This window comes from Daphnia pulex, chromosome 4 (assembly GCF_021134715.1).
Source record: "Daphnia pulex isolate KAP4 chromosome 4, ASM2113471v1".
Taxonomy (NCBI): Eukaryota; Metazoa; Arthropoda; class Branchiopoda; order Diplostraca; family Daphniidae; genus Daphnia; species Daphnia pulex.
In genome coordinates, this window is record NC_060020.1 from 345863 (window position 1) to 358891 (window position 13029).

Below are 13029 nucleotides of genomic sequence, written 5' to 3' on the forward strand. Positions count from 1 at the left end.
ATTATTTGGTTCTTTTTCATCGTCTAGTGAGAAGAGGCTTGCCTTTCCCAGATTTAGTAGTGATTGAGCAGACGAATTTTCAAAAAATAAAAGCATTGAGTTCACTATTGACTTTTCGAGCATGGCGTCAAGATTTTCTAGAGGTGGACGAGGAGGAGGTCGTGTAAAAAAGAAACATTCTTTTCTTACCAAAGCTCGTAAATACGCAAGTAAAGGATTATATGGCAGAGGAAAAAATATTGATGAAGAAACCTACAACTATTTCGTCCGTGTCATGGAAAGACTCAAAGATGAATTTGAGGATGAAGAAGAAAAAGGTACACTTTTGTTTTTGAATGTTTTCATTTAAATTTAAATCAATTTACGTTGAATTCTTTTGCCACACAGAAATGTTTGTCGTCAACGTTTTTGAACAGACCAAAGGAAAAGAAATGGATCTGATTTGCAATCAAGTTGTGTCAAAAATCATGGAAAAGCTTCTGCCACTCGCCAACAGTGAAAATCTCAAGCACTTTGCTGATTTGATGTTGAATGACATGCGAATTATTTGTACAGACCCTTATGCCAGCCACGTCTTGGAAAAAGTATGCTACTTATTTTTGCATGTACCACAAGGATGCTTACTTTTCATTTACATAGGTCATGCGAATTTGTTTGGAGACCATCTCTAAAACCAATCCAACTGACGGCAAAGATGAACATTCAGCTTTCTGCCTCAAGTGGCTCTCCTCTGTCAGCCGCTACGCCTTCAACAATGTTGAAGAATTTATTTCAGATATTTATGCCAGCCACATTCTACGGACATCATTGCAATGTCTCAGTGGCATTGAACTAGACACCTTGCTGATGAAAAGCTATCGGTCTAGAAGACATCTGGATCACACCGAGGCTTCAAGCTCCATACCCAAATACGAATCGGAGGAATTCGTCACTATGTTGAGGGATTTTGGCGAACGATTTGCCAGCTGGCCCCAGCTTCACGGTAATCCATTCATATTGTAATCCATTCTTCGTTTATACTTACAATTTATTTCAACGATTAGACATGGTGCTTTCCCAAGATTCTTCTGCTGTTATCCAAACGGTTTTATTTTGCTTGCACAAAACTGCTCCTGATCTTTGCAAGAAGTTATTGGACTTTATCGTCAAAGAAATTCTGTCAGCTATGCAAGTTGATGACATCTTCTCCAGTGCTGCTATCGTTCACACCCTAGAAACGTGTTTGACTGTCAGTGACGAAGAAATCTTCCAACAGCTTTATCAAACTTACTTCAAAGGTCGATTGAAGACTTTGGCAGAGAATTTTGATCTTAAATTCTCCGTTCTGAAACTATTGGAAGCCGTCAAGGATAAAGAACTGGTAATTATATTTGAAATTGAGATCTGACATATTTATTTTACAATGCATTCATGTTCTTGTCGTACAGTTTACAGAGATATTTGAAGAACTGGCTCCATTCATGGAAGACATTTTCGCTGCCGGATGCGGAACAGTCGTTTTGGGTTTGGCAAATGCATGCAAACGCCTTTCCACACTACAGGCCAAGTTTTTACAGGTGAATTTAATGTTTTTTGTGTGTCAATAACAATGATGTTAATATTTCTGTTGTACGATAGCATTTGATGGAAACGTTCCATTGTTTCACTCCCGAAACACGCCAGATGAAGATTGTGCCTTTGGTTTCTCGACTTATCACTTACGAAGTGGCTGAGCAGCCAGGTGATGACAAACCGTCTTTTAATTGCCACATTATTGGCTCGCAAATTGTCCAGACGTTGCTTCACTTTGGGAAACCCATCAAAATCGTCCAAAGTCTGCTCGAAATGGAGACGAGCCAGTTGAGGGACTTGCTGAGCGACACATTTGGTAGTCGAATCATGGACGCTTTCTTCAGCGCCGAATTTGTCGGTGAAAAGAGCCACGACAAACTCATTCAGAAGCTTCAAGGAAGTTTCTATTCCCTGGCCACGACCAAATTTGGTTCTCGTTCCCTGGACTCCGTTTGGCGATCAAGCCCTGTCAAGACGAGGATAGCGATTGGCGAAGAACTTTTGCAGAAAGAGACGGCCTTGCAGGGCAATTATTTCGGCCGTATCATCTTCGAGAATTACGCGTTGCCTCTTCTCAAGAGACAAAAGTCCGACTGGAAGACGATACAGGACAAGGAGAGCAAAAAGAGGAAACTGTTTGCAGATATCGTCGATCCACTTGCCGGTGAGTTTGAATTTATTATTTCCCCGTTTCGAATTATTATTTAATGGCGAATATCAATAGATGGCGGCGAGGGCTCCAATTCCGATCGAGTCAAGAAAAAGAAGAAAGCGAAGGCATAAATTCAAAAGTTATTATTATCACCGTTTGATAATTTTCCAATACAGCGTGGACAATTCACGTTAGCTTGTACTTTACTTAACGTGTTAAGGTTAAAATTAATCCTTTTCGTCGAATATTTAAATTGAACTATATTCGTAATATTAATTAACGCATTTTTAACCAAAAGGTAATTTATTAACTTTAAACTTTTTTTAAATTTAATTTTAAATTTAATTGATTTATTTTTTATTTATTTTTTATTTTTGTGGCGCAATCCCGGATGTAGTTGCATCATCTACAGGTGAGGTGGTGCAATGAGGAAATCTTTAAATCTACTGCGTAGTAGATTGCCCTTTAAAGCTTGTCATTATTTAACTTAACGTGTTAAGGTTAAAATTAATCCTTTTGGTCGAATTTTTTATTGAATAATATTCGTAATATTATTTTACTAATTTTTAACCAATAGTTAATTCATCATCATTCAAAGATAATTATATTAACAGGGTTTTAGTTGCCTGATCGGCACTTGCCACGCCATGGTGATGGTCAGATGTTGATATAAGGAGGGTAAAACTTTGATGATTAAAATTCCCAAAAATGAGTGTTGATACGCGTCTCATCAGCGATTCGTACTCAAGCGTAGATACTTCACTGTGCAAAAGCCAGGATAAATTCGATTTCAATTTCGAAACAAATTCGACAAATGCTACAAATTTCGGCTTTTTTGACCAGTGGATAGTCTGGGAAGGCGGAATCGCCTTTCACGTTGTTTATTGGCTTATAATTGCACTCATATTCTTTGCAATTATCCTTTCACTCCGTCGGATATTCAGTTGGCAATGGCTTACCGAAAGATTTGTCGGCCATGCCGAGCCATCCCAGCAGAATAAGAAGAATAAGAGCTGTTCCGGTTGGATCGACGAGCAAGCAGTCGGCCAAGATGGAGCCACTTACCTATGGTTTCAAGCCCGAAAAATGGTCGTCAACAGTTGGATTATGATCGTCAGCGTTGTTCTCATCGTGTTACACATGTTTGGTGAAAAGCAAGGATCAGACAAACATCTAAGCTCTACAACTCTTAGTAACATCGGAGTGAATGGCATCCACCCCGTTTTCTCCTTGACCGTTTTGGGCGTTTTGGGCCTGTTGATGTACCTACACGGGCAAAAACGCAAGATCAGATCTTTGGCTAGTCCCAGCATCCCAAACAGATTTCGCAACAGACGTTGGCTAATGATTTCAGGATTGCCGCTTACCACTACGGCTGATTCCTTGTTTGATTACTTGAAGAACAGATTCAAATCGAAAGGAATTTCCCGTGAAGAAATCAAACTTGCCTACGATCTCACCAAACTGCAGCCCGTGTTGGACGAATTGAAATTCTTACGAGAAGTAAAACAAACATTGGCGACTTCCGGACCGGAACTGATTCAGAATCGTTTATTGGATTTCTTTTACAGCGATGGATTCAGTGAAGCCGTTGAGAGCGGACGAGTCCCACATCCCAGTTCCCCAATTACCAGCAAATACGACAACGTCGACGCTATGAAGTTCTACAGCGAAAGAGAAGCAACTCTATTGGCCCGGAAGGACGAAATGTTAAGTAACCGAAAATTCACCGGAACAGCTTTTGTCCGGTTCAACAGTCCGGCCGATGCCAAGACTACCAAAAAGGAACTGCGAAAACTCCAGCAATCCGCTAGATTCTGGAATGATGTGGTGGAAAACCAGGAATTCCGGCCTTCCAAATGGTCCGTCGAATACGCCCCTCCCGGATCGCAGATCAATTGGTCTCAATTGAAAGAACCACGTCCGCTTTGGAAGACCTTGGTCGTCTTGCTAATTTTAGCAGCCACATATTTTCTCTACATTGTTCTATTGGCCGCACCCGGATACATTGTCGAATTGTTACATTTGGTAGGACATGGATCGGATCATTTTTCTGTGTCGTGGAATGTCTTCATTTTGCCCACCCTGGCGTCTTTCTTCACCAGCAAACTGACCGAGTTAGTGACCAACATCGACAGGTACCGACATCACCAGTTTGTTTCTAGCATCGAATTGGGTAGATTTCGATCAATATGCAACCTATCGGCCATCCTCTACTTGATCCGGATGATGGCGACAAAACCGCTGGCGGAATTATTCATTGGAAGATTCACTTATGGGGATATTAGCTGGGCGTGCCTATTTTTCCCGGAACATGGTAGTTTCATCACTTGCGCCATCATTGTCAACACTGCAAGTGGGATTTTAATGAATCACGTTCGATTAGAATTTCTGACAAGTTACCTGTTGAAATGGTTCACTTTTCGGTCGAACGCGGAGCAGATCACCTGGAGGAGGAACTACCGTCTCGAGTTTGACTTTGCGGCCAATTACGCGGAATTGACTAGTAATTTTGGCCTGACGATGCTCATTTTCATCATGTTCCCGGTCATCGGAGTGGTGTCGTGGGTCTGTGGCATTTGTCGATTTTTAAGCGATAGGGCCGCCCTGATGGAGATGTACGCCATCAGCAACACGAGTCCCGAATTGCACAGGGAGCCGATCGACCAGGTGATTGGCTTATCCATTTTTTCGCCTTTGGCATTGCTCGGCTACCGGATCATTCAAATGGGAAGCAAATCAGTCGCTCACTTGGTCGAAGAATCTTTTCTAGCGCCACTTTGCGTCGCCATTTTGTACGCCCTGTACTTGATTGTAGCCCATTGGCGATTTCACTGGCCGAAAATGATCCGATTGCGTCAATGGTTTGGATACCCGATTAACGAGGAGGAAGAAGAAGAGGAGGACGTGGTCGATTGGTCCACGTATTTGCAACACGAATACGACCCCATTACTAAAATTCAATCCGAACAATTCTCATACAAAAGTATGGTGTAGTCTAACCGATATGATGATAACAATAAACCGAATAACATTCCATGTCAATATTAGTTTATAGTGTTTATTTAAAAATTAAGCTCGATATTTCTTCCTGCTCGAATGAAAAAGACTTTTGAATGATTTAATATTATACCGGTTGATTATTTCTGTCACTGTGATGGTGATCTTCAATAGTACAGATAGAACAGCTCATGTTTGACGAATAATTTGACTAAACATTTGAACGAAACTCGCTGCCTGTCAAAGAGGATATACCCATCATATACATTCCATACCCTGCCGAATTCTGCATATTGGGTCATTGACTAGGAACTCGATTGGCTTTGGTCACATTACAAGGTTGCGCACTAAACGGTAAACGCACTATGTATGCGGCGGCGTTTTTAGGAACCATAGCGGCAAATATTTTCTTTCGTTGAATTTTAAAACATTGTTACGGTTACAAAATGCAAAAATTTGAATGGAGATTATTGTTTTATTGCAAACGGAATGACATTAAAGTTTGAAATTGACATTTAAAGTTTTAATTCTTCAATTTTCTTCTTCTTAGTTTCCGAACTTACCGCTATGAGCGCCCTGCCGTTTTCCCTCGCGTTTTCCAGATCGGGAATTGATTTCAAAATACAAATAAAAGATTAAAATTTATTGCAATTTATTCTAAACTAATTGAACAATGTTCTTTACACTTTAACTATGATACAAATTTGATACAAAAAGTTAAATAGCATAAACATAACTAGAAATCTGATTAAAACAGCAGAAATGCACTCTGCATGTCTGCAAGATAGGTAGGCCTAGCCTATGGAGGGCCGTTTGGACAATTTTTGAAATCATTCAAAAATCCATATGGCAAAAGGTTCAGCTTCAAGTTGGAATAAATACCTGAGCCAGAATTGCGTCAAAATCTTTGTTTTGGGGTGCCCCGCATTTTTTGGATAACAATTCCATGAGCTGGCTAGTGGCTATGCGTGCGGTCACTCATACACAACAGCGATACCATTTCTAATCGATCAAGATCAGATTCATTTGCACCTGAAAAAATTCATGAAAATACGTTGTAAGAAAACTGGCGTTCGCAACTTGTGCCAAAATAACATTCAGTAATGTTTTTTATACCGATGTTGGTCCTGATAGACATGAGGCTAGCAATAAAAATTAGGCAGATTTCTAGCATAGTGGATTCTTGTTCTCCTTCTAGAAAATTTGATTTCAGCAGAGGATTCCGGAGGATTCATGGAGAGAAGCTCCATGACGTGAAATCTGAAACGACAGAGACATAATAATTAAAGCAAAACGCACGGAAAACATGATTTTAGTTGTCCAACTTACCTCTCGAAAATTGTTGGTAAGACTAAGGTGGGAGACAACTGTGTTGCGCAAATTTGAAGGAGATAAATATCCGCATCCACCATCGAGTTGCCAAAATGACACTGGGTGTAAGACATTGCTTGTCCCTTGATTTGCAATCCATTTCGTACCCACAAACCAGAAAGAATTTCATAGAAAGCAGCCTATAAAAAAATTACAAAATGTTATTAGCCTACTTTATAGAAAAAAGAACAAGCAGATTTTTTTTTAAATTAATTTAGTTTGAAATAAAATAAGAATTAACGGTTGAACCAGTTTGCTCAATCGGCATTGGTTGGTTACGTAATGAAGCGAAAATAAATAAATATTTATATTTTTCACCTCTAGTGTAGTAGAATTTGAATTTTCAGTAAATCTTTTGAAATACTAATTAAAATAGTTAAAGAAGAAAACTGGACGATTGCATCGACTAAATCCGTTATTGCTAGGGCCATTTTGTTAACAGCCTTCATATAATTTTCAGAATTTTGGTTTTATTCATAACAAAGTTTAGGAACGACGAAAAAATACGGCAATAACAGGAAGGGCAGATCTCAGATGGAAGCAGCAGTTCGACTTACTCCCCCCTTCATCGTCAAGGCCTTAACAATTCCCTCTGGCAACTGTAACGGATCATGTTGCACCAGATTTATATTGATTAATGATGTCATGTTGTTCGTATTTCTGAGCTCTGCAGGTGTTCCAAACGTGCTGATTGAACGTTTGGCGTCTTGTGGGACTCGTATGGAGGATCCATGAGTTCATAGTGCGTGACTTTATTGTAATTGCATTTCCGTATACGTGTCATAAAATGTAACCTAATCATTTCTAGAACTGCGTAGCTACCCCGCTCCAGGCTAGATGTGCATGTCAAAACTACATGAACCACTTGAACCAGCGCAGCTAGGATCAAACCGAGTCGAGTTCTCCGTAACGCACGACTCTTCATCTGTTTGGGCAGAAGAGGGGTTGCCACAATCTATTAGTGCTCCTTTGTTTAAGCTACGTTCGTCAAAAGTGAGACGATGAAGCCGTTAATCAATAACAAGTTACTCGGTTCCTGTTTACTACTTTTGGTGTTTTTGCAACCCGCCTGGTCATCCATCGTGGCACGTGAAAAAGTCATAGAATTGATTCATCAAGCTCAAGCAGAAGAGCGTTTGTTCGAACTCAAGGAACTCTTCGAAGGAGACAAAGAAGAAGTGCCAACAGAGTTCGCTCAGCCGTTGTCGTTGCAAATTGTAGTCATGCACGTAACGGACGCCTTGAATCGAGAGATGAATATACGAAATTGGCAGGCCATGCTGCGAGCTCTTGGTGGTGACCGTGAGATTCTAAAACGATTCGCGGAAATGCGACCTTACTTTGCCTCACTGGAAAAGAGACTCAACCAAGGACAAGATGGAGGTATCGAAGAGCAACTCAACGAGCTGGCTGCTCTAAACACATCGATGACAACGTGGACTCGTATCTGGCCGCAATTGCAAACATTGATACACACAGTCGGTAATCTACACGACTTGTTCGACTGCTTCCAACGTAACGCTACTGTCGTCAACAGACGTACTTTGAGCGACTATGCTGACACCGTTCATAGCACGGATGGGCTAACCATTGGCCAAGCTTTGATTTCAATCCACAAGGCTGTCTGCCCGTTCAGCATGGACGACGCCTACGACGATTACACGGAAAGCGAAAATAACAGCACAGATATCTGTCGCGGAGGAGTTCTGGAGACTTTGCAAACGGATATAACTCGGGTTCGAATGTTCAGTATTTTTACTATGTCAAGAGCAGTTTCAAACTAATCAAGGATTTGTTTATATTTTGAAATCAACAGGCCAACGATAGCTTTATCTGCTCTTTGCCCAAATCTACGCACCAACTCGTCTATGACCTTTATGCCCTTTTAACTTTGACTGACGCCAAGGGTTACGCAATGATGCAGTTCTCTTGGATGATTTTGCGTCTATACGGAAGAGGTACTGTTTAAGTCAAACAGACATAGGCCTAACCAGCGATTCTATGCTGGATTTTGGGGGTTTTTCCAGGAAATAATTCCAACGAGACAGAAAAAGCTCGAGTCGATTTCGAAAAGCGCATGACTGAAAAGGCTGAAGCTGCACAAAAAGTGTTATCACAGCTATCCACTTGGATGTGGAAATGCGATCCACCCACAAACGACCAGATCGAGAACGAAACCTACATTCGATTCAAAGAATTATTGCAAGTAAGGCCATTGAGACGAGAAAAGTTAATAACTCCGCCTACTGATGCTTTCTTCTTTTTTTTCCCTCAGGGTTACGTTGTCAACGAGTTGGATCTCAATCAAGACAACACTTGCAAAGACCAAATTGAAAATCACCATCAGTGACAGAAATAATCAAACGGTATAATATTTAACCATTTAAAAGTCTTTTTCATTTGAGCAGGAAGAAATATCGAGCTTAATTTCAAAATAAACACCACACTAATATTGACATGGAATGTTATTCGGTTTATTGTTATCATCATATCGGTTAGACTACACCATACTTTTGTATGAGAATTGTTCGGATTGAATTTTAGTAATGGGGTCGTATTCGTGTTGCAAATACGTGGACCAATCGACCACGTCCTCCTCTTCTTCTTCCTCCTCGTTAATCGGGTATCCAAACCATTGACGCAATCGGATCATTTTCGGCCAGTGAAATCGCCAATGGGCTACAATCAAGTACAGGGCGTACAAAATGGCGACGCAAAGTGGCGCTAGAAAAGATTCTTCGACCAAGTGAGCGACTGATTTGCTGCCCATTTGAATGATCCGGTAGCCGAGCAATGCCAAGGGCGAAAAAATGGATAAGCAAATCACCTGGTCGATCGGCTCCCTGTGCAATTCGGGACTCGTGTTGTAGAGCCTTTTCCTCCTTTTCCTTCTGCTTCTGCTTCTGCTTCTGCTTCTGCTTCTCCTTCCGTTCCATTCCTTTCAATTCCATTCCATTCCTTCCATTTCTTCAATTCCTTTCAACAGATTTAGTCGGATTTAGTATTGCATTTGAAGACTGTTCTAAATCAATCTCAGACAAAAATGAGATGTTTTGAATGATAGCTAATTAGGCCTAATATAGCCTGTGAGTAACTCGATGAGTGCCTCGATGACTGCAAGCAAAATGATAAAAACGATTATCAACAAGACCGAAAATGCTACAATGCACAATGCATCAATGATGACTTCGGGTTCAACGGTTCAACAAAAACGAGAACAAAGATGAAACCAAAATTTCGCCCCATGGTAAAGAAGAGCAGCAGTCTGGCCGTTTACAGCAATAGATGCAACCGATTATCAACAAGACTGATATAACCGAAAGTGCTGCAATGTCAAATGCATTAATTGTGCTATTGTGCGAAATGATGACTTCGGGTTCAACGGGAATTATAGTTCTCGTGATATTGGGTTGGGAGTTTATAGACTCCGATTGGGAAATGGTTTCAGAAATTTTTATCGAAGTTGTAGCGTCTTCAATAACAATATTATTTTCTTGTATGTCAGGTAAGTTAACGTCCGTATTCGTGGGGCACGGACTTCGGGTTGGGCATGCTGATATGGTAGGTTGGTGTGTAGCCAACATAACTATGAAACCAATCAAAAAGCCAATAGCAACAATAGATGAAAAGAACGCAACACATTTGGCAGGGTTCAAGGTGTGTCCTTCCATTTTGATGTAGGCCTATTTAATAGCTTTTTGATTCTTACCCTCGAACAGCATCCCCCTTTTATGCATTCGTGCAGCGAGTAAGCGCGTTCGCAGATCTCATTTCACCTGATTTAAAGTAGTTTTACCCCAATTTAAATATTAATTCAACATTTTTTAAAATTTGAATCGATTCCTTTGATTTATTCCAACATTTTTCAGTAGTAATATTGAAGTACAGTGTAATACTTTTTTTAAAAACCAAGTTTGAAATAATTTTGTACAGGAATTCCCAACAGTTTTGACTTAGCAACTAGCGGTCAAAAAGAGAACTAGCGCTATCATTGGTTATTGTGTAACCGGTGTTACTATGGAGTTGAACGAAAAACTTGTGATTAGATTTAGTATGATTTAGTATTGCATTTGAAGACTGTTCCAAATCAATCTCAGACAAAAAAAATGAGATGTTTTGTAAACTACTACAAACAAGGGTTATCTGGAAGAAGATAAACTCGAAAGAGATTCTATTCCGTCCAACGTTAAATTGCTTCCGTGGATGCCTCTACAGGATTTACTGGGCCATCCAAAAATCCGTTTGCTCATCACCCACGGTGGACTCAACAGCAAACAAGAGGCCGTCTACCACGGGGTTCCGTTCATCGCTTTGTCCGTCTTTGCCGACCAGCCCATCAACGCCCAAAAGGCCCACGACGACGGGTAGGCCTACGCCGTACGCCATTCGACTCGTGTGGGACCATTTGACGGAAGAAATTCTTTTCGGCGACATCTAAGGTTTGGTGTTGGTCAATGAATTATTAGTTTATTATTATAGTCCAATATTTTATCCGGTTTTATCCATTACAGTTACATTGAAAGAATGAATCAAGTAATCGGCTGTGATGCGTGACTAAACAGACCGTCTTCTAGACCAAGCCATCTACTGGATCGAGTAAGTCGTCATCAAGGAGCGCCTCATCTCTGTTTGGTTTGGCGCAAGCTTTCCCTTTTCCAGCGCTGCCTCATCGATGTTTCGCTTTTTACTTTGTTTCTTCTGATTTCTCTGTTAATTTCAATCTTACTCCTCTGCTTTTTATTCGGCCACCAAAACTGCAAAAAGTTCATCACGAAACCTCTACAAACCTCCACTCTAAAAAAATTTAACAATCTCCTAGACAAACGTTGCGCATTATATTAGCAGTTATTAAAATTGGATTAAAATCACCCTCCTTTAATCAATTAAGATTCATATGAACGTATATTATTATTACCTAATGTTATGTTATAACAAATACAAGACCCAACATGTTTCAACAAGTCAGAATTAAAATTTCTGAGTAATTTCTGAGTAAAATTTCAGTAGTATGTATAACCGATGATGATAATAATAAACCGAATAAAATTCCATGTAAACATTTTTATTTTTGGTTGTTATACCTTTATATTCATCTGGTGGTTCAGGACCTGGAAGACTTTCTAGAGACTTTTCATACATCCTTTGTGCCTCTTTCATAAACTGAGCATATTCTGAATCACCTGAAGGGACTTCAGTTAGGTGAGCATAAAGCTGTGTAAAGATACAATCACAGTAATTAGTACAAATGAATTGATTTTATTCAAAAAATAACAATTGATCATACTTGTGGGCTAATTAGTGCTGATGTCATGACATGTCTCATAGCTGCTCCCATTCCACTATATAGTCATGCAACATAGTGATGAAACAGTCTGCATCTTGAACAGATTGGAGTTGATCTTCCAAAATGTCTGTTATACTGGAAAAAAAATGAATATGTATAAACAGTCTGTGAACACAGAGAAAGGATTAAACAATTCTTACCTGTGTGATCTCAAATGTTGAAGCAATTGTAAAATAATTAGTGGCATTACAGCTTGAGAAATAGCAAGCAGTTCAGGTGGCAGAATGGGTTTCCCTACATGAGCATGGGGACCATGATGACGTTCACAAAAACCAGCTTCTTTCATGACACTAGTATCACCACAATCACATGCACCTCCAGCCTGTGACCTAGATTTTTGAAATAATTACTTAATGAAGGAAGTAATGGGAGTACAAAAATTTTAATGTACATACCTGAACATGTTGAAATCATGACCTTCATGATTTCCTTTTTGAAAACATTCAGCACATAGAGTCATACATGGAGATATTACTCGTAAACTAATAATTCATTGACCAACACCAAACCTTAGATGTCGCCGAAAAGAATTTCTTGCGTCAAATGGTCCCAAACGAGTCGAATGGCGTACGGCGTACCCGTCGTCGTGGGCCTTTTGGGCGTTGATGGGCTGGTCGGCAAAGACGGGCAAAGCGATGAACGGAACCCCGTGGTAGACGGCCTCTTGTTTGCTGTTGAGTCCACCGTGGGTGATGAGCAAACGGATTTTTGGATGGCCCAGTAAATCCTGTAGAGGCATCCACGGAAGCAATTTAACGTTGGACGGAATAGAATCTCTTTCGAGTTTATCTTCTTCCAGATAACCCTTGTTTGTAGTAGTTTACAAAACATCTCATTTTTTTTGTCTGAGATTGATTTGGAACAGTCTTCAAATGCAATACTAAATCATACTAAATCTAATCACAAGTTTTTCGTTCAACTCCATAGTAACACCGGTTACACAATAACTAATGATAGCGCTAGTTCTCTTTTTGACCGCTAGTTGCTAAGTCAAAACTGTTGGGAATTCCTGTACAAAATTATTTCAAACTTGGTTTTAAAAAAAAGTATTACACTTTACTTCAATATTACTACTGAAAAATGTTGGAATAAATCAAAGGAATCGATTCAA

The 13029-nt window shown here is 40.0% G+C and overlaps 4 protein-coding genes across 6 annotated transcripts; 3 read left to right on the forward strand and 1 right to left on the reverse strand.

Moving 5' to 3' along the window:
* The first annotated feature begins 74 nt into the window (after positions 1-74).
* Positions 75-2392, forward strand: LOC124192933 (nucleolar protein 9-like). Its single transcript, XM_046586523.1, has 7 exons — positions 75-317; positions 388-584; positions 640-982; positions 1044-1360; positions 1428-1556; positions 1618-2215; positions 2276-2392. Exons 1-7 carry the CDS (start codon positions 122-124, stop codon positions 2332-2334), a joined length of 1839 nt encoding a protein of 612 aa, XP_046442479.1. The 5' UTR covers positions 75-121; the 3' UTR covers positions 2335-2392.
* Positions 2393-2911: 519 nt separating this feature from the next.
* LOC124192511 lies at positions 2912-5200 on the forward strand. The gene has a single exon (XM_046585871.1). It carries the CDS (start codon positions 2912-2914, stop codon positions 5198-5200), a length of 2289 nt encoding a protein of 762 aa, XP_046441827.1.
* Positions 5201-7401: 2201 nt separating this feature from the next.
* LOC124192954 lies at positions 7402-9042 on the forward strand. Its single transcript, XM_046586546.1, has 4 exons — positions 7402-8310; positions 8391-8532; positions 8602-8780; positions 8850-9042. Exons 1-4 carry the CDS (start codon positions 7576-7578, stop codon positions 8922-8924), a joined length of 1131 nt encoding a protein of 376 aa, XP_046442502.1. The 5' UTR covers positions 7402-7575; the 3' UTR covers positions 8925-9042.
* A 2415-nt stretch (positions 9043-11457) lies between these two features.
* On the reverse strand, positions 11458-12663 carry LOC124192956 (E3 ubiquitin-protein ligase Ubr3-like). 3 transcript variants are annotated; one of them, XR_006873945.1, is made up of 5 exons: positions 12428-12610; positions 12314-12347; positions 12059-12247; positions 11859-11993; positions 11458-11785 (listed from the first exon to the last, which is right to left on the reverse strand). XR_006873945.1 is itself a non-coding variant. In XM_046586547.1 (4 exons), exons 1-3 carry the CDS (start codon positions 12655-12657, stop codon positions 11894-11896), a joined length of 519 nt encoding a protein of 172 aa, XP_046442503.1. In that variant the 5' UTR covers positions 12658-12663; the 3' UTR covers positions 11458-11785; positions 11859-11893. The 3 variants fall into 3 exon arrangements, 2 of the variants coding, with proteins under 2 accessions (XP_046442503.1, XP_046442504.1); XM_046586547.1 differs by lacking the exon at positions 12314-12347 and having other exon boundaries at positions 12428-12663; XM_046586548.1 differs by lacking the exon at positions 12428-12610 and having other exon boundaries at positions 12314-12421.
* Between the last annotated feature and the right edge of the window lie 366 nt (positions 12664-13029).

What these genes read in the sequence shown, in the direction of transcription:
- LOC124192933 (XM_046586523.1), top strand. Translation starts at nt 122, where the DNA reads ATGGCGTCAAGATTTTCTAGAGGTGGACGAGGAGGAGGTCGTGTAAAA. An exon ending in CAGCTGGCCCCAGCTTCACG is followed by an intron (nt 983 to 1,043) that starts GTAATCCATTCA and finishes TTCAACGATTAG; the next exon opens with ACATGGTGCTTTCCCAAGAT. An exon ending in TACAGGCCAAGTTTTTACAG is followed by an intron (nt 1,557 to 1,617) that starts GTGAATTTAATG and finishes GTTGTACGATAG; the next exon opens with CATTTGATGGAAACGTTCCA.
- LOC124192511 (XM_046585871.1), top strand. Translation starts at nt 2,912, where the DNA reads ATGAGTGTTGATACGCGTCTCATCAGCGATTCGTACTCAAGCGTAGAT.
- LOC124192954 (XM_046586546.1), top strand. Translation starts at nt 7,576, where the DNA reads ATGAAGCCGTTAATCAATAACAAGTTACTCGGTTCCTGTTTACTACTT. An exon ending in TGCAAACGGATATAACTCGG is followed by an intron (nt 8,311 to 8,390) that starts GTTCGAATGTTC and finishes TGAAATCAACAG; the next exon opens with GCCAACGATAGCTTTATCTG. An exon ending in TTTGCGTCTATACGGAAGAG is followed by an intron (nt 8,533 to 8,601) that starts GTACTGTTTAAG and finishes GGGTTTTTCCAG; the next exon opens with GAAATAATTCCAACGAGACA.
- LOC124192956 (XM_046586547.1), bottom strand. Translation starts at nt 12,657, where the DNA reads ATGCCTCTACAGGATTTACTGGGCCATCCAAAAATCCGTTTGCTCATC. An exon ending in TCTTTTCGGCGACATCTAAG is followed by an intron (nt 12,248 to 12,427) that starts GTTTGGTGTTGG and finishes TCAAAAATCTAG; the next exon opens with GTCACAGGCTGGAGGTGCAT. An exon ending in CAACATTTGAGATCACACAG is followed by an intron (nt 11,994 to 12,058) that starts GTAAGAATTGTT and finishes TTTTTTTTCCAG; the next exon opens with TATAACAGACATTTTGGAAG.